This window comes from Corvus cornix, chromosome 2 (assembly GCF_000738735.6).
Source record: "Corvus cornix cornix isolate S_Up_H32 chromosome 2, ASM73873v5, whole genome shotgun sequence".
Lineage (NCBI taxonomy): Eukaryota > Metazoa > Chordata > Aves > Passeriformes > Corvidae > Corvus > Corvus cornix.
The window spans coordinates 47,930,007-47,955,032 of NC_046333.1; the positions used below are offsets into that span (position 1 = coordinate 47,930,007).

At 38.4% G+C, this 25,026-nt stretch overlaps 1 protein-coding gene across 1 annotated transcript in view; it reads right to left on the minus strand.

The window, feature by feature from the left end:
• DNAH11 (dynein axonemal heavy chain 11) overlaps positions 1 to 25,026 on the minus strand; it is a 112,409-nt gene that overhangs the window by 80,885 nt on the left and 6,498 nt on the right. Inside the window, 10 exon segments of the mRNA XM_039569365.1 lie at positions 4,136 to 4,275; positions 5,078 to 5,223; positions 6,750 to 6,861; positions 8,207 to 8,211; positions 8,579 to 8,619; positions 9,530 to 9,630; positions 9,633 to 9,690; positions 10,962 to 11,062; positions 11,065 to 11,200; positions 11,639 to 11,732. Coding sequence (XP_039425299.1) covers positions 4,136 to 4,275; positions 5,078 to 5,223; positions 6,750 to 6,861; positions 8,207 to 8,211; positions 8,579 to 8,619; positions 9,530 to 9,630; positions 9,633 to 9,690; positions 10,962 to 11,062; positions 11,065 to 11,200; positions 11,639 to 11,732 — 934 coding nt within the window.

Consider the following 25,026-nt stretch of genomic DNA (forward strand, 5'->3'; position numbering starts at 1 on the left):
AAAAATGCAAGCCCTCTAGGTTCACTAAGCGCTTTGAACAGAGCAAGACAAAAGACTAAAGAGCATCTTGGCACATACTTGACCACTGGTCTGATGGAGCCCATCCTATTTCAGCGTTAGTGCACTCTCATGGTTTTCCCATATGAAGCTAAGCAGTGCTGCTGCAGGAGTGAGGAGCTGCACAGACCAGGAATCAGTCCTGACCAGCTCTATGCCACCACCATCATTTTGTGAACAGAGCACAGGAAAAGCTGTGCAGGAGCAGGAAAATCCATATGGATGCCAGCCATTTCATGCTACTAGTCCTCAGGACCACAAAATGCCCTTCGTAGTTTTACTAATACAGATGTATCCTTAAAAGTCAGCTCTCTCAGTGCTCAAGAAGAGATGGCTGACATCCAAATCAGAAAAGCCTGGAGCTTTTCATACAGAAACAGGAACTCTGTAAGAGCCTGCCAACTGCAGAAACAGATGTTTTCTGTGCTACAGGACTTGGAAATCCTCAATAGCTACTCCCCACTGAACCAAACAAAACAAACATCAAAAAATAAACCCGAACCAAAAATCAAAACAAATCTGGGGTCAGTATTAGTTTAACACAGAATCATAAACCCTAAAAACATACTTCTTTTTGGCTGGGACTTAAGCACTCAAGCAGATAGATATGTATTTATGCCCTCAAAGGAAAAACCATGAGAGCTGGCCAAAAGCTGAGCTCTGATGGGGCTTCACAAGTTCCTTGCAGATTCACAGATAAAAATAGATGTTCTGTCAGTGGCAAAACAAACCAAAAGGAAAAGGTTAATGTGTCCTAATGAAAGAGGATTTGGAAATGAAAGATGATAATTTAAAAGAAAATTAATCATAAAAATATGGACAAGATTGCCTGTGGCAATTCAGGACACCCACTCTGCCTATGTTTGACTTTAATTCTGGTTGAAGCATGAAAATACTGTACTGCTAAGTTCCACAGCAAATAGGGAGCCACCTAAATCCTGACAGGACTATAGAAAGAGGAGATCATTGTAAGGATGTGATGACTAAAGTAGTCATGCCAAGTTGGAAGGAAACTGGAGAAATGGCATTCCCCTAAAGCAAATTTCGTTCTTAATGCTGGGACTTCACAACAGCCACTGAGGGACTGTAAATTGTACATGAGGAAAATACACTATGAAGAAACTTGCTCAAGGAAGGAAGAGCAAGTATTTGTAGTACCCATCAGCAGCTCACGAAGAAAATTGGATACACATGGACTGAACACAGATTCAGTTCAAAAGAAAAATCACTTAGCATGTCTGACTTTAGAATATATAGTAATGTTTAAGAGCACTGAGGAGACTGAAGTGAGAACCTGGAAAACATGCAAAGATGAAAGGCTGCAAAGAGTATACTTACTAGAAAGAGTACATTTGGGGGTATGATTGTGTAGGGCATGAGGGCTGTGAGGCCTTTGGTCACAGTGTTCACATCTTTGGGGAAAAGCTGATGGGTTACCATGACAAGTAAAGTAAAGTATAATAAAATCAGATGGAGCTCCAGAAACAGCAAGACTGACTGAACTCATCATATTCATGCTTTTGAGAAATAATTGCTTCTTCTGGCCTTTACTTTTCCAAGAAATTTTGGTAATGTGCCAAGTATTTAAGAGTGATTACTGCACAGAGATTTGGGATATTGAAAAAATTCTGGAACCCAAGTATATTGCTGAGCCTTAGAAATGTCTCATCTTGTGTGTGCCTTAGACCCATCAGTGCATTAACATTTACAATGTTCAGCCATCAACTTTGTTTGCTTGAGCATCATTCTTCCTTTATAATTTATTTCATCATTCATTATGAAAGTTCTTAAAATTCTCATGTGCATATCTGTCCTCACATACCCTTCAGCTGTGGACCCATATTTTATAATGGTGCAACCCATTGTCTTCACCTGATGTACTTTCAACTTAAATTTGCACCTACACACATGGCACGTTCTCAGTACATTGACAGCAGAATTGACTGCAATGTCCAGATTGCAAACAATCAAAACAAAAGCAACACAAACCCAAAGAGAGTCAAAGAACAGCCCTGTGTAGTTTTTGTTCCTGAGCTACAGATTCCTCAGCATAAACAGAACTGCAGGATGTAAGATTATAAGTGAGCTCGAGGGAAAACGTGGCTTAATGTAGGATGTTGATTTTTCCAAAACGAAAGGGAAAAATGAGACTATATCACTTCACTGAGCTTTAACATTATGAAAGTGCCTAAATTCACCCTTTTGTTCTCTTTCACATTATATTAGTCTTTTATTCTTCAAATCTAGGGAAATGAAGAGGTGATAGGTCACGCTGCAACTAAAAGTTCATATAGATATCTACCAGTGTGTTAAGTCATGAAATTTATGTCTCCTTCAGTACTATAATGTCTCTACTTTTCTTCCCCGCAACATGAATAGATACCTCCTGTTCTTGCCTCCAGAAGTGCTAATTTGCACAGTAGGGGACTGGTGAAATTGTTGCAAGGTAAAAGGAGTTAGAAAGCTGGCTTTCAAAAAGCCCTTAAAAGGAAAGGAAAGGAAAGGAAAGGAAAGGAAAGGAAAGGAAAGGAAAGGAAAGGAAAGGAAAGGAAAGGAAAGGAAAGGAAAGGAAAGGAAAGGAAAGGAAAGGAAAGGAAAGGAAAGGAAAGGAAAGGAAAGGAAAGGAAAGGAAAGGAAAGGAAAGGAAAGGAAAGGAAAGGAAAGGAAAGGAAAGGAAAGGAAAGGAAAGGAAAGGAAAGGAAAGGAAAGGAAAGGTTACTGTGGGAATAAGGAAAACATAAAGGGTAAAAATGTGAAAGGAAAAAATGAAGAGAGATATTAGAAATAATTTTTTCCCCATCCTATCTTAAAAAAATATACGAACGCAATAGTCATGAAACAGAGACAAATAGCACAGTCAGAAAGGGATATGCAGAAGGTAAGCACTACTATTGACCATGTCACTGAAGTCTGTAAAAGTGAAGATGATACAGAATATGTCACACAAATCTCCACTGGCCTCTATGTTGCAGAATAAATTTGTGGAATGAAGAAGTAATGGCAACAAAATTACAGATAGGAGGGAACTTCAGCAAAATTTAAGCAGGATTGAAAAAGAGAAGAGGAGAGGGGTGAAAAAGAGAAAGTGGTGTGGTATGTTATAAAGGGTGAGAACTTGGCAAAAACTCATAGTCAAATCAGAATGCTCTTTAGAACAGTGGTGGTTAAACACCTCAGAAAACTGAGAAACATAGAAGATCACTGTGAAATAATCTGCTATATGAAGGCTCTTCTCATCCCCAATGAAGCTGAGCATTTTCATACAAAAAGTATGGAGCATATATCCCTTTCAAAACATTCTCTTTCTTAAGGGTTAATGGTTTTCAGACTTCTCATTTTCTTATCAGCTACACAGATGTTTCAGATGACGTGTGAAATTGAAGCCTACATAACCTGAAAGTTCCTAAAGATGCCACTGCAAAACCAGTTTTCCCAGATACTGCTTTCCAGCTCTCAGGAGAGAACTACAACCTCCCTCCAAAACAGTGCCTCTAAAACAGGGTTTAAGAGAGACAGTTGTTGCAATTGTGGTATCCTATTAATGTGTATTCCTAAAAAGTTTTAAATCTGAAAACAGCTACATGGATATTTTTACTTTTCCAGTTTTAAATGGCATAGGAAAAGTAGAAAGAATTAATATTTTCTGTGAAATTTCAATTATTTGTGCAAATACTTAAGACTTGACTACACATACAGAATTACGACATTTGTAATTAGGGAGCATATTTACAATTGAATTAATAGCACCACAAACTCCTCATGAGCACCTCACTTCTCTCTGGAGTGCATCATTATGTCCAAGACATAAGACCATGAAACTAAGACACAGAGCAGCTATGTGACTTTCCTATGAACAGGCAGGAAGTCAACAGATCTGAGAGCACACTTGGTGTACACCAAGCCTCCACACAGGCAGGTTATTACAGGGGTAACACAAGAGAGGCAGTTTCGGTGCCACACGTCAGCAAGTGAGCTTTCAAGAGAAGTATGCCAACATATGCTGGGTTATGAGGTAACTGAAATATGTTGCTATTTTGATCAGCTCATCACTGTTTCTTGCCCCTGAAATATGCCTTACTTTCTACTGCAGCCACACTCTCAAGAACCACCTCCAACAGTGTTCTCTGATGTCCATCAGGCCCAGGGCTCAGACTTCTTTTCTAACTCCTGCAACTATGACCTTCATGTCTTCATCACTGAACAGATCTGGAACCTCTCCTGTGAAAAGACAAAGGGGTAGGTAGGAGACGCCTTACACAGCACATGACAAATAATCTTCTACGTGGTATTCACCCCAATGGGATTTAAGCACGTAACAAGAGCTATGGTATGATACTACATATATCTAGTAACAAAACAGTCTCCTCCTGTTCCCTATGTCTTTTTGCCTAAAAGGAACTATTCTTTTCTTTTTTCTTTTTCTTTTAAGGGACAGGAAACAACAATGTTTTGAAATGACAAAATATTTGCCCTGATAGGAAGTTCACTTGCAAATTATGGGCCCCTCAGAATAGTGGTTCCTTATTTCACAGGCTGTTGGTAAATTGCTTACTAGTCGGGTTCCAAAAGTAAATATAACTTTTAAAAAAATCCTTCGAGATACACTCCAGCTGTCCAGATGTGCATTTTTTCTTCCATCCTATCCCCACACCCCCACATTCAGAGTCCAGATTCTCTAATCTTCAAAACATGGGTGAGGCATCATTGCTGCATGCTACAGTTGTGCAGTCACAGGGACATTGCTTGAAATTAGTGAAATCACACCAAAACAAACATAACATTAAGTCAAAGAGATATTCTCCTTTCCCCCCAAATCAATGCACTTATGAATGGTAAGCCTTAGCAATTTGTCTCCTCAACGGGCTGTGCCGTCTTAAGCAAGTTGGATGGCTTGACTTGGCCACTCTAAAATCTCCCCCTACAAATACCTGAAAAAGAAATAATCTCTTTAAAGTTCAATGAAAACACAGATCATTTGTCACTGGAAAAGATCTTACAAGAAATTTGTTGCTTTAATCACCTGATGCCAACAAGTCATTAATCAGCACAAGAAAGCGTTCATTTGGAACCTGGGCATCTGTCAGCAAAAACACTGTGGGCATGTTCTTGGCACCAGTCTTGATGTACAAACTGGCAAGATCTACCTGTAAGGAAAGGAGGCAATCACTCATATTCTGTTAAAATGTTGATAGAGAAAAAGTGTGAAATACACGTTAGTGGTGGCAACACATCGGTGACTTCTTACTTTTTCTCAGTTTATTTACATATCACTAATTTGCTGTACAATATCCAAGGGGGAATGCAGTTTGTCTTATTTTCCACATCAGACACTGAAGTTTTGACATGACCTAGTAGTAAAGGTTGAAGAAGTCTCTCCATGAATGTACTAAAAAGGGATATTGCAGCCATGAAAGTTCCATCAAGAACAGCAATTACCATAGCAAAAATATGTGGGAATTGCATTGAAGAGTCAGACCCATTTTAAATTCTGTTGTTTCTGAAAGACTTTTTTTTGTTAGTGAATTTATTTAGGAAAGCTTTCTCACCTGCAAAAAACCCCAACAAAACTGAGGTGCACACTGTTGCACTTTTTTTTTTGGCTGCGGCCCAGAGGGAGACATGGTATGGGACCATGTGGTATAAACATGGAATGCTTTTTGGCTTTGGTTTCCAGAAAGAACACAACCCACATCAGTTACATTTGAGTGTGACCACATTTGAAACACAGAATAAGGTCAATGCTGGCTGTTATGAACAAGCTGTCACAGAACCTAGCAAAGCAAATCTTCAGGCTTATTAACAGGGGCTTAGAAATATTCCTGCTTGGAAACAGCAGGGAGGAAATGACCACTTAAGTCCACATCTTACACTGCACATCATTTGACCAGGGAAGGAGGGCACAAGAAGTTAGACACCATGAACACACTGAAGAACATGCTGCATTTTCCAAAGCAGAACAGCATCTACTTCCCTCAGAAAACCAGAGACTGAGAAAGCCTTGTGCTACACACACTGTGGTGGTTTGGTCATGGACCAAGGCTAACAGAAGGGCTTTTTGGGGACTGGCATCCACCAAATCTGGCCACAATCAGATCCTTATTCATCCACATCTGAAATTCAGAAATATTGCTTGCTGTCCACATAGAGTGAAGACCAAAATGTTCTCTCCTGTGCTGATTGCTCACATAGGGCTCAGCCTTGCAAGGTCTGTAAACCTGATAAGAGCATCTCACTCAATTATATTCCTAATCTTTGCGCATGGGCAGTTTAGGTGACTAAAGGACTCACATGCAACAAGGACAAAACTTTTTCTTATGTTCACCCACTTCAACTTTACACCCCTAAACCAATACATGCTCAATGTCATGCAAAAATTTGTACTAAGCCACTAACTATAAATATCAGAACTCCAACCACATCTTTGTAACATGTGAAGCAGCTGCCTTGGAAAAGTGGAGAAACTACTAAAATTCTGTGAAGCATATAAGCAGGCACTTAAATACATTTTGACTACACAGGTTTCACAAATAAAGAAAACAAGAGGTACAGCTGGAAACCACAAGAACCATAGGACTTGTTACTGTAAACTCCACTGTTTTGCCTGTGATTTTATCAAGCCTGTGCAACAAAACACATTCTTGAAGTAGTGAACTCAACAGACTCAAATAATATCTATTATTTTACCCTGAGGCCCTGGTTTCTTCTGTGTAGTTTGGAAAAGCTCCAGGGAGCAGATGTATCCTGCCAGTCCAGACAAGCTGTGTTTACCACCTACTCCAATCAGAAGTTCATAACCCCTAGAAGCTTATAGGATAGGACTGATTCAGCACCTGAAGACAAAACACCAATAAAGTAACAGTAACGTAAAGTAGTTTCAACAACCTTCTAAGCAAAGTTTCTCAATTCCTTTTTATTGCATCAAGCCTGTTTTTTTCCTCCCCTCCTTTCTTTTTTTGGTCTGTTTTTGAAATAATGTTCTCCTGACACCTAAATGTACATTATCTTCACATCAGCGTTTGCTATTGCTTGCACTATTTGAGCAAGTGAAGAGTTCTTTTCCTTTATCAAATATTGAAGGTCTGCCAGTGACCAGAGCTGTCTGGTTACACATTCTTTACATTGAGTTGCTCCAAAGAATCCCACCAGGATTCTGATGGGCCCTTACTGAACTCAGAACAGAGTCCTAGTGAGCTTGAAGGGAGGTGGACTGGGCTGTAGGAGCATATGAGAATTTCACATCTGGCAGTCTGCACCACAAAGGCTGAAGGACGATGAATCACTTAATGACGAATTTGCATCAAACTTTAATTTACTCTTGGAATATCTCTCCCAGAATAATTAAAGCATGCTGTTATTTGCTGATCATAGAATACTATAGGAGGATTGAGGCCAGATGAGGACTTGCCCCAAAATTAGACAAGATCTAATTGCTAAAATTTTGAAATGCGTGTTTGAGGTAATTCCTCTCACAGAAAATTATGTTTGAGACATTGACAGAAATCTCTTGCAGTTTATATTCTAAAAATTTTTATAAGCATCTAAAATTATTTTCAAAATTTCATTTTTAATATCAGATGCAGATTCTAGAAGATGAAAGACCAGATCTTAGAGACAGCATGTTGGACCTTTTGCTCAATTTTTCTTACATGTATCAATGAAATATCCCCTTCATTCTCTTTATGTCTCATGCCACTGAAAAAAGTTATTGAAAAAACTCTTGAAAAAAACATTGATGAGAACCTTCTTAAATAAAGGGATAATGTGTCTAATCTGGTTGCATCTAATAAAGAGCTAAAACCTGTCCAACAAAAACATTACTGGAAGCCAATTCTCTTTGACTTCACTGTAGAACTTTGTCAGTCTTATTCATTATTTAACAATGGATACATAAAAAAACCCATAAAAGGTGCAGAAAAAACTTACGGGATTTAATTTCACAATTACTTTTCCAGGACTGCCAGGTTGTAAGCCTAGGACACCCTGCCACTTTGTTTGCCAAACTAAGATACTACTCTCAGTCACTAGGCTTCAGAGAGAAGATAATGGCTTACCAATATTTTCAAGCAAAACTAGCGATACCTGAGAAGGCTTCTGTCTACAGGTCTGATGATTATCACATCAACCTCTAAATCAGCCTAAAAAAACCTACAGTCCCTATGAAAGGTCCATATGGTTATCTTTGAAATTTAAGCATTTCTTTAATCCTCTTGGAGTGAAACTTCTACAATAGACTGCTTTGTCAAGAGTGCTTCTCTTACACAGCTCCTGTCTGATTACGCGCAAAGTGAAAAACGATGACACTGAAATCCTAGTCCAACTCACTGAGAAGAAAAGTTTGTGTGTTAAACCATTTGACACTGCCAATAATACAAACTGCTTCAACAAAACTTATCTCTGCCAGCAGGGGCCTCTGTCTCTTTCTGGAAATCACTGATATTACACATGACCAGAGTGACGGTATCTATTGAAGAAAGATTACAAATAATGACAAGAGCAACAATGAAGTCTGTGCCTCACTTACTCAGCAAAATCTTCATCTTCTGAAAACTGGCTGGTTTTCTTCTGTGCAGAAAAACAAAGCAAATGTAGTAAATCAGATTTTAGAAACATAACAGAAGCTGAGATTTGGAGCCATGATGGGTACTAAGATATTGCCTGACATGACAGAAACAAGTTACATTAAACTGAAGTAAGGTAAGCATACATATGAAAAAAAAAGGTATGGATAAATAAAATAAATCTATGATGACACTTAGAAGTCTTGGCTGGTTTAGGTTTAAAAAAGTACAAGGCTGGGCAGCAAAGCAGCTCCAGGTCTGCCATGCATTATTTAGTATATGCTTAAGGTATTGTCCTGGCTTTGAACTAACCTAATTTTAAAAGCATTTTCCTTTTCTTGGAAACAAAAGACAGATATTGCTTTTCTTATAAAGGCCTGATACATCATTAACTAATTAAAAGATAAGGCAAACTGTCTACAGCATTATAGATTATCTTTCCAGCCTCAGAAAATAAGTGGTGTTAATTTCTGTGGAGTGCAAAAAAAGGGTGAATCTCTGTTTAAACAAACAGTGGAGGTTATTTTTAACACTGAGCCACAATCTGCTCTTCCATAAGGGCACCAGCAAAGTCTATTTATCAGCTCTATTGCTGCATGCCCTGCATAAACCTTCCACTAAGAGTGCTATGAGTCTGCACTGCAACAACCCCTCAACAGCAGAAAGCAACGACTTCATGCAAGCATAGTTAGCATCATGATGGATTACATGTTCCCTTTTTAGATCTTCCAGTTATACCCACTGCATGGCACCCTCAGACAAAATTGGGTTCATAGAAGCATGTCATTGTAGCTCTCTAGGAACTCCTCAAGTTGCTCCCCACTGCGATGTACAGTTCCAGTAAATAAGACCTATCACCACTCAGTTTTTAACTTGCTGGCATGAGGCAAAATACTTTCCAGCTACAAACATACCTCAAAATACTTGTCCATAGTGTCCATCATAATTTTGTAATAGAAATTACAGTCTTTGCTTTCCACTAGTTTATTCCCATAGACATGTGCCAACTCATGATCCAGAGATACTGAATATCATTTGGTTGCTGTAAACACTTGGGTGTAGGAAACAAAATGCCCTAAAGATAACAAAATATTTTCTTTTTTAATGTTGTCATGTGGCATCAAAATTGGATGTCTAAAGGAAGACTAACTGATATATTCTGCAAAGACATTAGTTATACTTAGTAGATATCCAGTAGATACTGTGCTTGAAACCATACATTCTTTAACATGAACCAGAATGTCTCTAAATTAGCAAGTTCTCCAGCCAGTTGAACATGCAAAATATAGTTAAAACAAATGTCTGTTCTCCACTGACTGGGACGCTTAGGTGGGCACAGGACACACGGAAGCAATGGCACCACCAGGACCTTCCATGGTCACTAGCCCTGTTGTCCAACAGTGCTCAAGAAAACAGGACAGAGGTCATCATGACAAAATTAGCACTTTCTCAACTGTCACCTCAAACTTCCTTCTTTCACAACTTCCACACCAGGATGGGTGCAAACACGCATGATGGGCCAGTGCAATCCCACCAAAACAAGGTGTGTGGTGTACAAGAAGACCTGACAAGTCCTTCCCTCCTTGCCTTCACAGTGATCCATGGGGTGGGAAGACAAAAATCATATTCTGTGAAAGAACAGAGCTGCACTCCAAGGAACAGAAAAGCAGATAAAAACAAACCAGGATCAGACTCATGTAATTTTACAAGAGAGGCCAGGATTTACTGACCCTATTATATCCTTCCCTCATTTCTGTCTTTAATCTCTGGTATGGTGTTTGGCTACCCTTTGAAGACCCTGCCTCATGGAAAGGGTTGTCAAGCACTGGAACAGGATACCCAAGGATATGGCTGAGTCAGCATCCATGGAGGTATTTAAAAGATATATAGATGTGGCACTTAGGTCCATGATTAATGGTGGACATGGCAATGCTAGACTAATGGCTGGTGTCGTTGATCCTAGAAGTCTTTTGCTACCTAAATAATTTTGTGATTTTATTATCATTGTTTCAGAGTTTCTTCAATCTCTGTTTTATTCTACCGAGTCTTCCAAAAGTTGTTTTTCCCTTTGAAATGCTGACCTTCTCCTCTCAAAAACCAACCAAAGAAAACAGTAAGCATAGAAAAGTTTGCAAACCATTGCTCTATTTCCACTAAATACATTTTATGTCTCATCTTTCTACCCATCTCCTCTACCTGACTATGGTCCCCTTAGGGCAGGGACCATCTTCTACTTTGTACAAAAAGCATCTGTTCTTCATCAGTCCACAATTCAATGTCCACCATTAGATTATAAATATCAACAATAATAGAGTGTTGCCAGGCACATTAGCCCATGATGTAGACCTGAAAGCCATTGGAGAGGTCTCTCATATTAAGGATGTAGTGGAACTTCATATCAGTTGGTGGGAAGTTTTGAATTCCTGCCTGGTGAAGACATATATCTGCTGTAAGGTGGCTTGAGTACTCTTGATTACTGGTGGAGTACAGGCTTGTTGCTGGAAGTGGAAGCAAACTATCTTTCTATAGACGGCAATCAGGGAGTCTGAAGAAAGGAAGTTGAAGGCAAATACTGCAAAATGTCTCTGAAAATAAAAAGGGAAAAGGAGATGAAGATTCTCCAGCACTGGACAGCAGATAAGAGTCAATGAAGTGTTAAATGACAATACAGCCTGGTGAGCATATAGCTACTTGTGTGTCACAGAAAATACTTCATTTCTAGCTTCATCCTTAATGCAGTCCCACAGCAGTTGCATGTCTGGTTACGAGCCCCAGGGGCACATCTGACAGGTGAATGACCACATGAGACTGCAATTCAGGGGACTCTCCATGTCATAATAAATCTAGTGTGGCTCTTTTTGTTTAGCTATAAGAACAGAAAGATTTTGAACCTGTACTAAATTTCAAACACTATGTTTTCTCCTATTCCCTTTCATCTCCTACCTATTGTAGTGGAAAGCGAAATAGTAATTATTTCATGTATTAAATACAGGATTGCTATAATATGACACTTCAAACTCTGCCTGGAGCTTAGGCTTGATAATGAAGCTGCCAGCAGCTGGATTCATATAAGCAACATACTGAAAATTATGAATTTCTTTAATAGTTAGCTTCTGCCTAATGTAATTGAGAAAGAAAATGTAGCTTGATTAATATTAGTGACAAAACACTGAAGAACTGTACATTTCCAGGCTTAACCTCAGTTGAAGAATCAACAGTTCTGTCCTACAGGAAATCTGGGATACAAATATCCATGGAAGTATCAAATTGGGATTGACATTTTTAAACTAAGAATAATCTCACATTTTCTATCACATAATATTTTTTCAAAATTTCTGTTGCAATTAAGATACTACATTTTCACAAAAGCTTCTGATGATAAAGCTTTTTTGTAATGAAACTGGCTCCAAACCTACTTGGATGAGTAAAGCATGGTGAAAAGAAGTACAAATCAGAATGCACACAATCATCACTCATCACAGATAAGAGCAAAATTACCTGATCTCAATAAGAAAAAAACCAGTGAAGATCATCATAGAGTGTGAGGGGGCATGCTCCTCTATTTGCTTCATTATCCAACACTCTTTCTGGCTCTCCAGATGACACAGCTCCTGGTGAATTAAAAGGAGGCTGCCTAAAAAGTGGAATTAAAAAACAACAACAAAAAAAGGCTCTGAGTTGCTGGCAATTTGTATTCTTTTTGTCCAAATATAAAGAGAATCTTGTTTCTTTAGATGTCAGTGTACATTTGAACTAGGACAAGCAGGTCTTTCGAAGAAATACTGTGAAATGAAAACTCATGAATAATGCAGCTGTTCTCTGCTCAAATCAACAAATCTTTCCTTCCCAGAACTTCACAGAATAATGCCTTCTCTTTCTTTCCTTGTGTTTGCAATGGATTTTACTCTATTTTACAATTCTTAAGTAGTTATATTAAATTCCTGAATTGCATGATCAGCATTTTTCTTGATTTGATCTGTTTTGCAAAAATGGAAAGTTTTAACTTTTGGGTAGGCTTTATTTTAAAAGAATTCAAGACCATTCAAAAGAAAGAAGCATCAACCCTTTTAAGCACTAAGGCCTTTGAGATCTGAACTCTGAAATCTTTGTGAAAGAACAAAAGGTTTCTTATCTCAAAAAGAATATAGTTTTGGGAAGAAAACAGGAGAGCATTGAGACAGGAGCTTTACATGTCACTGAATTAGACCTGACTGATTTCTCCAAGCCAGAGATGTTTCAGATTTGAGTCGTTGCTTCATTTTCTTTTCTCTTTACATCTTGTTCCTTAACAAGATATCTAGCTGACGTGTGGTGTCATTCCTTCTTGGGATGAAGTATGATCTAGTGAAAAAATTTATACACTTCATCTGCATTAAAAGATGCAAGAACAGTACAGATCATTCATGATGTTTTCTTTGTAAGTCACGTATTTTCTTCATGTCACATAAGATGACATGCTTGTATATGGACAAGAACCTAATGCACATTTATGATAACAAATTATTTACACAGGATATTGGTCTTCCTGTAACAGAATGAACTAAAACACTAATCCATTGATTTTGGACTGGAAACTTTATATTTACACAGGTTCTGGTGAAAGGATGCCAATATATTTTAACTGCCAAAAAATTAAATTGTCCTTTGGAAAGTAAGAAGGGAATTCCTGTTGTCACCTACTCTAGGAGGCACTGCCTTGGCAGGGGGTTGGACTAGATGATCTCCAGAGGTCCCTTCCAAACCTAACAGTTCTGAGATTCTGTGACTACCTTCTGTAACTACCTTCTTCACCCAAATCAACTGAATTATCCTTCAGTGGCCATTTTCTATGTTTTTATTCTCATGGCAGAGACAGACTGTTCATTTGAACCAGTATCATAAAGCTTCTACGGATTTTGTCTGTTGTCTTTACAGGTGAAGAAAATGCAGAGAGTGTTAGAGGCTAAACACCTGGGAAGCTGCATTTCAGGGAATCTGTATCTCAGCCATCCCTGCTCTCAACAGCCAATCAATGGGGCCACCATTCAGCAGCTCCATCAAAAGCAGCTGAAGGATACCTTCCTTCCAAGGCTCTCCATAGCCCCTTTGCTTTCTGCTTCTCTTTTCTAAAATGGTTTATAACCTCCCAGAAGCATATGCTTTTCTCTTTAATCAATTAATTTTGAAGCTTTCTGTTTTTTCTGTGGTTTAGGGTTGCCATGATGGACCACACTACAGAAAGTGTATCGTAGCATCAATAAATGCTCACCAGGGTCAATGATCAACATGCTGCCGACATGAGGCTGATCCATTCCATATCTATCCACTTCAGGCATATTCAAATCACCAGTAAAATAGATAAATTTCTCATTCTTTTACTGGACCATAGGTATGATCAGGTTCTTTCTCCAGCTTTTTTCCAAATATCCCTGAAATGTAACGCAAAGGCATAAAAATTATTACTGTATGAAGCAACATTGAAATTGAACAAAATCAGGAATTCAAAATCATGCTGGCTCAAATTCATGAAACGTTTCACTAACTACAAGGTTGGGGTTTTTTTTTAACTGTTGAAGTCCTTAGTAATCAGAGAAACTCACAGTCTCTGAAAACACATCACCCTGGGATTCTGAATTCCAGAAAAGTCTTGTTGATTTACTTGATTGACTACTTCACAGCTTTTGAAAATCTCACAGCATATCCATCTGCATCCTTTGAAACTGAAATGCTTTGAATGTGAACTCCCCAGGTATCCTGACACTCAGAAAATTAATCAGTGAGCAGATTATTTTCTCCTTCTCCTTGGAGAGATTAAATAAGAACTTAACCAAAATACGTAAAGTGCAAAAATATGAATGATAGCTATCATTAAATCAGGACATTTAATCAGGAATCGAATGCAATATTATCTCCCAGACTAAGGAATATTAAGGTGATTGTATTAAATTTCAGCCTATTCCCCCAAATAAGGTGCTTACACGATGGTCAGTGCAGACCATTAGGTACAAATTTACTACAACAGTGAACAAGTTAACTCAAAGGTCCTTATGTATTCATCAGAACTGTAAAATATTGAGACACAAACTTTCAGTTTATACAATTTTTATCCAACTGCACTGCTTCCCTTAGATATGTAAGTGAAAAAATAACTACAGAAAGCTGCTAAGTCATGTTGAAAACACAGAAGAAAAAACTTTTATTAAGCATTATTATAATTCTGAACTCTGGTACGATGTGATCCTCAACTTTTGCCACTTAGTGAAGTATTCCACAGATACATAAGAAAGTATTCATCCTCCACAGAAGCTTGATTGCTAATTGCACACTTTCTATTCTGCACATGGAAACAAGAACCTGCAGAAATCACTAGAAATTTATTAAAGCAGGACTGGAAAACTAACAATCTTCCTTCCTAGGTCATATATTTTTGTTGTTCAAATTATCACAGAAATTATTTTGCACAAAATAAAACCACAGTAATAGGTGAACGCCAAGGAAAACTTCAGTAAGTCACAGCGACTGGGACTCTCATCTTCAACAAGCAGGCTAAATTCTCTCTGTCTCAGAGCTGGGATTTGAACCAAAGGGTGTTATGAAACATTTAGGGAATATAGTGGTTAAAATTCTTACAGCACAGCAGAGAATTTAATGCAGACTCAATACTGTTCGTCAAGAAGAAAAAGATTTTTCAAAAAGTTATGTACATCTAATCGAGATTTTTTTTTGTCCAGTCAATAATGTAAGGAATTTGGGATACACCTGCTATTGATTTTGAGATGATGAAAGCCACAATTTAATAAGACTTTAATATTTTTCAGTAAGAAATGCCTGTATGAAAGAAAAAAGATATATTATCTGTTCCATGTATAATAAGTAAAATAGGCAAAAATTGAGACTACTGACTTTTTTTTCTTTTGTGTTGCACTGTGCGTTAAAATACTTTGGGCTAGGCAAAAGAAAGACTGAAATGTAAGTATACGGTTGTGAAATAGTCTTGCTTCTTTGAAAACTGGGCAACCTGTTCATGAGAGCTTGTATGAAATAGAAACTGCACTTCCACGGGGACAGCTGAATGCTGGATGTTGCAGCAGACTTGTTAGTTCCTTGGGCAAAGCAGAATAAGCAAATACATCACTGCAAGCAGTTTCCAGCAGGACTACAGAAGTACTGTCATCTTAGATTTTTCAGTGAAATGAATCATCTGCAAACCTCAACAGTGATTTTGACAGGCCAACTCAACAAAGGTAACAAATGCTTCCAAGGCCATTTCTGTCTAGTCACAGTCAGCTGAAAGGATGGTACTGACTGAAGAAGTAAAATAAGCAAATAAAGAGTGAAGGTGTGCTGGAGGACAGGACAGAAATGGAGAACCTCAATGTATTTGCAACTGGATGATCATAAATTTTGGGGAAAAAAGCTGTGACTGCACTTACCCCGCTTTACTACCACAGAAGGGAAAAAACTTTTTGCAGAAACCATGTGCATATGAAAGGCTTAAAGTGTCTTAATTACATAAAAGACAATTTTGTTCTTTTATCTCAGTGTGTAGCCATAATTTTAAACCGCAAATTAGGAATCCTCCCTCTTGATCCTTAATGTTATCTAAATTTTAAATAAGGTCCACAACTGTAATCTATATAGACTTACACATTTTTGTTCTCTGTGGCAGTGTTCCTGACTTAAGCATTATTGAGGACCCCATACTTAATATACCGATATTAGTTTGCATCAGAACATGCCTCCATCAAGCAACATTTTGAAATTTTCTGCTGTTCTAGAGGCAGAGTGGGTGAGTCATACGCCTTGGGGGAATGCTAAATAAAACCCTACACTATATGCTAATCTCACCCACTCTAGCAGATACCTCAAAAAAAGTTATGTGGCTACAGATATGATGAGAACTGACAGAAAATACTGCAGATTAGAAGTTGTATGATCTGTAAGAAAAACCTTTTAACCTGTGAACTATGGAAAGAGCATAGCAATGAATAGTAGTGAATCACTATACTTTAACAAGTTCACCTCTTAAGCTCTTTTTAATGAACTAAGTCTTAATTTAAATTGCTCATTTGTGCAATTTGCTGTGAATGATTCTTTCCGTTATGAAAACAATCCACAATTTGACTGTTCCAAATAATTGCTTGGAGTGACAGTTTAGGACACATGAAGGCATTTCAGTGTATCACTTGAATGCATTTTCCAGGAAGAAATACTGGTACACACAAACACAAAAATCACATAAGAGGCCATAATTTTGATCTATACATGACAGTACAAAATCATTCTGTCACAGCTCACCAAGACAATGTTGTAAACACAATGGAAAGGGAACACCATGCACTTGTTTCTGGATTGTCATGCAGTTCTTCACCCACTGTGATTAGCAGAGGGACGTGGTAGCAGAGCATTTAACAGGAGGAACTTGGCTAAAGAGCAGTGGACAGAAGGAAGAGATGCAGACAATAAGATGATCCATTTCTTTGCTCGTGTCTTAATTTTTCTTAGAAGGTGCAGTTAGAAGGTTCGTAAACTCTCAGACTTTATGCCACAAAACTGTTGGTGGGTGTGACACACTTGGAGAACAAGAGCCTGTGATGTTGACTTCACTTCTTTGGTTTATTTAAGAAGTTTCCTGCAAGAAGAATACACAATCTCTGCTGTCCAGGAGCTCCTTTCATCAGCTTCTCCTTGCAATGGAAAGTGTTATGTTTTTGTACTCTAGAGCCATGGCCATAGTTGCTACTGGAGTGGCAGTCATTAGCTGAAAAATCTCTCCCTGATCAGAGGAATTTCTGAAAGCCTTTAAAGGCTGATTCCCCATTAAAGGAACTATGACAGTTTACAACAGCTCATGATCTCACTCTGATGCACAGCAGATTTCTTTTCTCCTAATCTTTCCGTTCATTTTGAGGGGCAAAAAGGTGATTAAGTTCTGTTAATTCAGGATTCCATGTTAACGTGAATTTGGAAACACTTCAAAGGAAAAACTAAGGTATAAAGAAGACAAAATGGTCTTTGCTTATCTGATGTGACTACAACACATTATTGAAATTAACACAAGACATGAAAGAAAAACAGGGTAAAAACTTATTCAATTAAGATTTGTGGATTGATACCTATTTTTTTAAACCTGGTGAAAATGTAATCCATTAGCAGCAATGTAGATTGGCTTGAAAGTTAGACAACTGATTGCAAAAGCAGTTAAATTACACATCAATGTGTAATTTATAATAATAATGTAATAAATGTTTCTAAAGATTTTATCTGAAGACCTCTAAAATTGTAGAAAGTTTTAAAACTGAAAAATTGTTTTTTGGTATCTTCTTCCAGACATTTGAGAGGATAAGCCAGTGTTTTAACTTACTTCTCTAGTGCTTTTCATGTCATGAAAAGCTGTAGAGCAAAGAGGGCACATCATTTTTTCAGGATAGTTGTTTCCTGTTCAAGTTATGGGAAGGATAAAAAGAGAGATGGCAAAGACGGCATATCCACTGACCACTGGGCTCTCTCTTGATTGTGTTCTTCATGAAGAGCAAAACAGACAGCTTTTATGAGCCTATTTTGCTCTGACTCTCTGACTCCTCTTGCTCCAAAATCTACCACCAGTATAGCATTTTTGGCCAACTTACAGCCGTCTCCATTTGTGCATTATATTTCCTTTGATCTGCATCCATCTCACCTACGGAGACTCCAAACTCCACCAGACAGGGACTGACCCCCCTTGGGTGTTGTATGGTACCTAGCAAAAGTAAACTCAACTTCTGACCATCCTTTTCAGTACACCTACAGGCACCATGCAGAGACACCCAGGCCACCCAAAGATGGCTCAAGGCTTCTTGTGAACAGAGGTAAAGTTAAGTTTTCTCATCTGCAATCAGAGAGCAACTTGTGGGAGCACAGTGTCAGTTCCAGTTTGCACCAAGCAGTTTCATCCTCCTCCCTTCCCCTTGCCTGCCACAACTTTCAAAGTTTTCCAGTTTGCAAAGCCATGAACTTTGCCAAGGCCCAGACAAGAGCGGTATCCAATGGTTGTGATAAAACTGTAATACCTGTGGAATATTTTTTATCATTGCTGTTGTGGGAAGATAAGTTCCTCACATCCGTATGGAACTCTGGAGCACTGCTGATGTTGTGTGGTAGCTGAATGAATTGTTGCTCAGGAGGTAGCCTTGTCTAGTCAGAGACAGCACCAAGCCTATTGCCTATAAACACTGGTTTTCCTGCTCCAGCATTTCCAACAAACAAGACTGCTTTGCCTTTTATTACGAGTAAATCAATAAAGTACCAGAGATGTACAATCTAAAATGCGTGAACAAAGACTGACTAAAATTGAAAAGGAAAAAAACCCATCAAACCCTTGCACATCACAGTTTACTTTTAAAAGCAAACTGTAATTTCTCTCTCTCTGGCTAGGAGTAAACTCTAAAAAGTGATGAAACAGGGTACACCATTCTTTCATTCTCAAACAATTACTACAAGAAATTGTTTTTTTTTTTTACTGGATTACTTTTTACACAGTATTTCTACTTGAAAAATTTTATTTAATTTCTTCTAATAGGAAGCTTTTGAAATGTAGTTGTAGCTGAAATGCATTTGTTCCACCTCAGCCTTTACAGAACACCAGTAGCCCTATAACTGTTAGAGAAGCAAAGACTGGTACAAGATGTAGTTGGTTTAATTTCTCAATTATTTCAATTTAATTTTTGGCCTAGCTTTCACCATACCTAAAACCATTTGGACAAACAGTTGGCAATAAATAGCTTTAACTACTGTGAGCACCTAAAAGTTTCCTTGCCTGATAAATCTTTCTTTTCCAAGCTCTGTATTTTCCTATCAAATGTTAACCCTCAAAGACAACAAGAGATTTGAAAATAGATCATATCTTTTGATCATCGCCTCCATGTCTCTATGTCCATAGACTTCTAATCTCCCCAGGAAAATTCCTTCTCATCTAAGCACTAAAAAGTTGTGCAATACGAGTTAATGCAATCAAAATAACATTAAGTACTTGAGAATATCCTATGCAGAGCACACTGAAAAAAAGTGCAAAAATAACCAAACCTTCAAACGGAGGCAATTACAGCTCCCAGCTCATGCTTTCTATTCCTCCACTGACAGGTATATATCATACTATCATAACTTCTACAATTTTTCTTCCAGAAATATAACTCTAACTTTATAAGGTGTTCAACAGCATAGTGGAAAGGTGATGAAGTGATTTGCTGCCTCTAGAACTCACATACTTTGTGTGAAGATAATTTACCTGGCAAAAAAATGATCTGTGCATAAATGTGGCCATAGGAAAATGTTAAGGCTTCAATTTGTGGTGTACAGTTGCTGTGGACATTATTTTCAATTATTTACATGGACTTGGAGCCTGAGTTTCTCTTATTATGGAAAAAAGGTACCTCACACAAAAGTAGGTAGATGCCCAAAGAAGGCTGAAATCCTGTGTGAAGACTGTGCTTGGGCAGGCTCCTGGGAGGACCTGTGAACCTGTGTAGAGAGGAGCCCATGCTGGAGCAGGTTTGCTGGCAAGACCTGTAACCCCATGGGGGACACACACTGGAGCAGTTTATGAAGAACTGCAGCCCGAGGGAAGGACTCAAGTTGGAGAAGTTCATGGAGGCCTGTCTGCCATGGGAGGGACTGTGATGGAGCAGGGAGGGGAAGAGTGTGAGGAGTACTTCCCCTGAGAGGGAAGAAGGAGCAGAGACTAGGATGAGCTGACTGCAACCCCATTTCCCATCCCCCTGAGCTAATGGGGGGAAGAGGTAGAGAAAACTGGGAGTGAAGTTGAACTGGGAAGGAGGTAGGAGTGGAAGGAAGGTATCTTTAACACTGGGGGTTTTTTTCCCCACTACCCTATTCTGATTTGACTGGTAATAAATAAAAATAATTTCCCCAAGTTGAGTCTGTTGTGCCCATGAGAGTGTGCTGAGTATTTGATTTCCTTGTCCTTATCTTGACCCAAGAGTCGTTCATCATATTTTTCTCTCCACTGTCCAGCTGAGGAGGAGCAGTAATAATGGCTTGGTTGGCACCTGGCATTCAGTCAGGGTCAACCCTCCACACTACTGCTCTGATTAAGCAGTATATGTAAGAGAGGAAAAAAAACCACTTAACCAGCAAAATTCTCAAAAATGCCTATTTGAGAATATATGTAGGCACCAAATAAATAATACATTAACAGAATAAAAATTATAAGGAAGACTTTATATATAATGGAGTTTGTTGCAATTAATCTGCAAGAAGGATGTTAAAAATACCAACCAATATCATCAGATACTCATGGGTTCCATCCCAGGTCCTGGGTGTTCAGGTGAAGAATACCAGCTCTGGATATAGTAGCTGGGGCAGCAGCTTTTAAATGTGTACCTCAAACAGCAGCCACATTGACAGGCACACATTAATTGTTTGTAAGGGTCAGAACCTAGAAATCATCAGTAAACTTTTCAGCAAAGGAAAGCCAAGATAACAGGTTTAACAGGAACACGATGAGGGCAATTGTGTTTATTACAGCCCCACAGAGTGCAACACAATGCACACACTATTTCTTGAACAATGATAAACAAACTCTGTTTGAACATGCCTAGAATTTTTTACCAGAAATACAGAGGATGACAAATTCAAAAGGTTTTACTTGACCTTGTATGGGTTTTTTAGAGTTTAACTAATTTAAAAGGTGACTAGCCTGCTTCCCCAATGTGAGTTCTCCTGAAAGCAGGTAAAAGCAGAGGAGGAAAAATCTCTCTCAAGGTCAATGGAAATAATCAGAAAATGATTCAGAGCAGGACCTAAACGTAAGTGCTCCAAAATGCTTCTTGAGAAAGCCACTTTCTGTTCCTCAGAAAAAGTTAGATTATGTGGCTCACCCCGGCAGTCACCTTGCTGAGTAACCAGAGGGTTACTAGGGTTTAAGCTTCTAAGAAAAGGAAAGCTCAAAACTCCAATCACTTTCCAAAGGTTACATTCAGATTTTAGATTTGGATTTCATTTTATTACAGCATTTCAGAGAGTCCACAAAATTGGTTTAGCTGCATAATTAAGAAGGAAAGAAGGGGTCTGTATCCTACTGTGCTTAAGCTGACTGATTTAGATTTCCTACACTTGCTTTCCATAGTATAGTTATGCAAGGACTTCAATAATGGAATCTTAAAACTATTTTATCAAGACTTTCCAAATACCAGCTTCAATAATCTTATGATTAATATCTCAAATTACATCAGCTCACATCTAGGAGGCGCAGTCACCATTACAGTATTCGTAGGCTAATTTAAGGCTTTTTGTTGTGCCAAATAGGCAAGGCATAAAGTGTTAATTAGGTACTAAAATATTATTTAGCAATAGTGAAAACCAGACGAAAGATAAGAATAAAAGAAAAAGGGAATGCATACTGCAAAACTGCCTCCAGAAAAATAGAAGAAGAAGAAAATGGGAAAACAGGGAGAGGGGAAGCCACTGTAATTGTAATGGCTCACCTTGTTAACATCCATAACAGTGTTAAGGGACTACATTCTACATAGGATCTATAGGATCTCTAGGATTTATAGGATCTATATACCTGTTTAAACCAAACCTTTTTGGCCCCTCCTGGGTAATATTGGGTCATCCTCTCAGAGAAGATGACAGGAGACCTGCAAATTATATTTCAATAGAATCTTATTACTTAAATGCTTAAACAACAACACTGCATTGCAATTAAAACTTCAGAAGATGACACATCAGTGAAAAAAGAAGCTTTTGTAACATCAAACCCATGTTTTCTTCCTTTGCTTTTTTATTAGGTGGCAAAAATAACAAAAAAAATTCAGTGAACACTCAATACAGCAAAATGACTGCATTTTATGTAATAATGACCTATTCCTGTTTTGATTACAGGATTGTGTCATAAGTCTTAATGATATGGGTGAGATAAGGGAGGCACCATCTGGGAAGAAAATAACTGGCCCTTTAAGGCAGCTGGATCAACATTGTTCAGGCTAATAACTTTCTGTCTACCAGCATCCTGCCCTGCCCTCCAGTCTTTCCAGAACCACCAGTGCTCTGCACAGACATTTCATTGCATCAAAACTCAGAAAAACACAAGAATTCTATCTCTTACACGTTCTCTGAATTCTGGTATTGTCCATTTTGGATGGAAAATGACATCCTAGCAAGAACACATGTCTCTTGCCATCTTTCCACTCTCTGGTTTCCTGGTGTATAAAACCACACAGTTCATCAGCTGTCAGAACTTCTGCATTAAGTTCATTACAAATTGGCATTTTTTTTGTGTGCACGTACATGTGATGAAGAACTTTCAGAACCTGAAGAGAAGGAACAGGGTGCATGTCAGTGATACTATTTTCAAATAGTAGAAATTCTTGACTTTTTCCTGAACTGGACCTCTAACTGTAAATCCTCACACTCAGCCAACGGTTTACATTGATTTACCCTTGCCTCTGTGCTAGTTTAGTCCCAAATTTCCATTAAGCCTAAGGATAGGAAAGGATACTCCCAGTCTGAAACAGCCATATTCTGCACTCAATTCTAATAGAAAGTGTTAAATGGAGAAGAAAATCTATGCAGCTGCCAACATTTAGTAGCAGAAATAGGCAAGCATTATGTATTAGAATTATTTGTCTGTGTTTTGGCAATAAATTCCATAATGTCTGTCTAGAAGCCTAATTAAAACATCCTGCTTCTCCTTCCAGAACAAAGTATTACTTAGTCTATCTGTCAGATTGAATGATCATTACTTCATGCCATGATTAACTGTCCTTTGGGACATGCAAACAACACATAAAATGTAGAATTTTCTTGCAACATTTGAGCTTTCCATTGCACATCATGTGGCTGACCGAGTGGCCTCAGCAGCGTGTTATTACCCTGCAGCTTCAGGCAAAGGCAACATGAAGAATGTTTTATGCAAGGACCATGGCAGTTTCTTTATAATGTGAGATGGAAAACATGTTCCACAGGCAGGCAGGTACCCTACCCTTTCCATTCCCTGCAATTCCAGCAACTAACACAGAGTGACACACTGGTTGCTCCTCCTGGTGAGCATCCTACCACGCCGAAGGGACACACAGTGAGCACCTTTCCTCTCCTGTTGCAGTTCTTATCACAGAGACAGAATTATTCACAAAAAAGTTCTCCTCCCTTTACCTTTTTATTCCCTTTAATAGGAAAAAGTAAGCTTGCACCTTCTTGGCAGAATTGCCTCAAAGAAGCTGGTGTTGCATCAAGCAACACTGTCTCTCAGAAAATGGTAAGATAATTGGCGCAAAGGAATGAAAGCAGTTACCTCAGCAAGTGAGAACAAGTCCTATTCTGCCAGACAGCCACACAGTCCAGCAGGACTGTGAAAACCCAGGGATACAGAACAGTTATCACAATTTTGCCATTGCTTTAGCAGAGTGAATTCTACAATCAGCTGTACATCTATAATTCAGAAAAATACAAACTCAGTCTCCTAAAGTAATACATTGCTTCCAAAGAAATAGTTGTGAGTCACAGAATGGAGATAGCTTGGCTGCTTGTGGATTTCTGTTTTAGTGAAGAGTATTCACTCTGATTTTCCAAAGTCTAACAGGAACAAGCTCATGATCTCCAGTGTTTTTCTTCTGATTTACCCAGCTAGCAGGAAACAAAATACTCTACAGAAGGCTGATTGTAAAGTTCATAATACCCAAGGCATACCTTATTGTCTTTCACCCTTCTGTCAGGATAACAGAGCAAGATAGACGAGCACAAATCCTTTGTAAATCTTCTGATCAGTCACATTCAGCCAGCTTGGTTATTTCCAACATACCCTAAAGAGGTAAGGAGTGTGCTGTCACATACAGCAGATGAGGATTTCCTTGAAGAAAGCTGGGAATATGTGCACTTTTTATTTGGTCTGTATAATACCTGGTGTTTCTGTGTTTCACTTTATCACCCTGTCTGTAATTAAATTAAATTAGTGCTTAAATTTAGCTTATGGGCAACTAATTCTTTTGAGTGTACATGCATGCATATCTGTCCATGCATGTTTTTAATGTATATAGCACAACGTGCATTATATTATTCATAAAAGCCAGAGCACACAAAAGTCACTTACAGCCACACACATTCCAAACCCACACCTTCTTATATATATGTTTTTTTCCTTTACTCTTCTTACCTCACTATAAATATCTGACCAACAATGGATTTGCTACTAAGTACAAATTCTTGTTACTGTATACAAACAAACACATTCATCACTCTAGACTGTCACTGCACACAGCTTTCCTGAACAGGATACACGTATCCTTATGGGTATATTTATCATACTGAGAAGCATCACTGCCATGATGAAATGCCTTTGAAATACTGAGTCATTGAGAGACACTTTATCAATACTGTAACATACTCAAAAATAATCTTCATGTCTAATACAACCAACCCACTAGAAATTATTTTGATC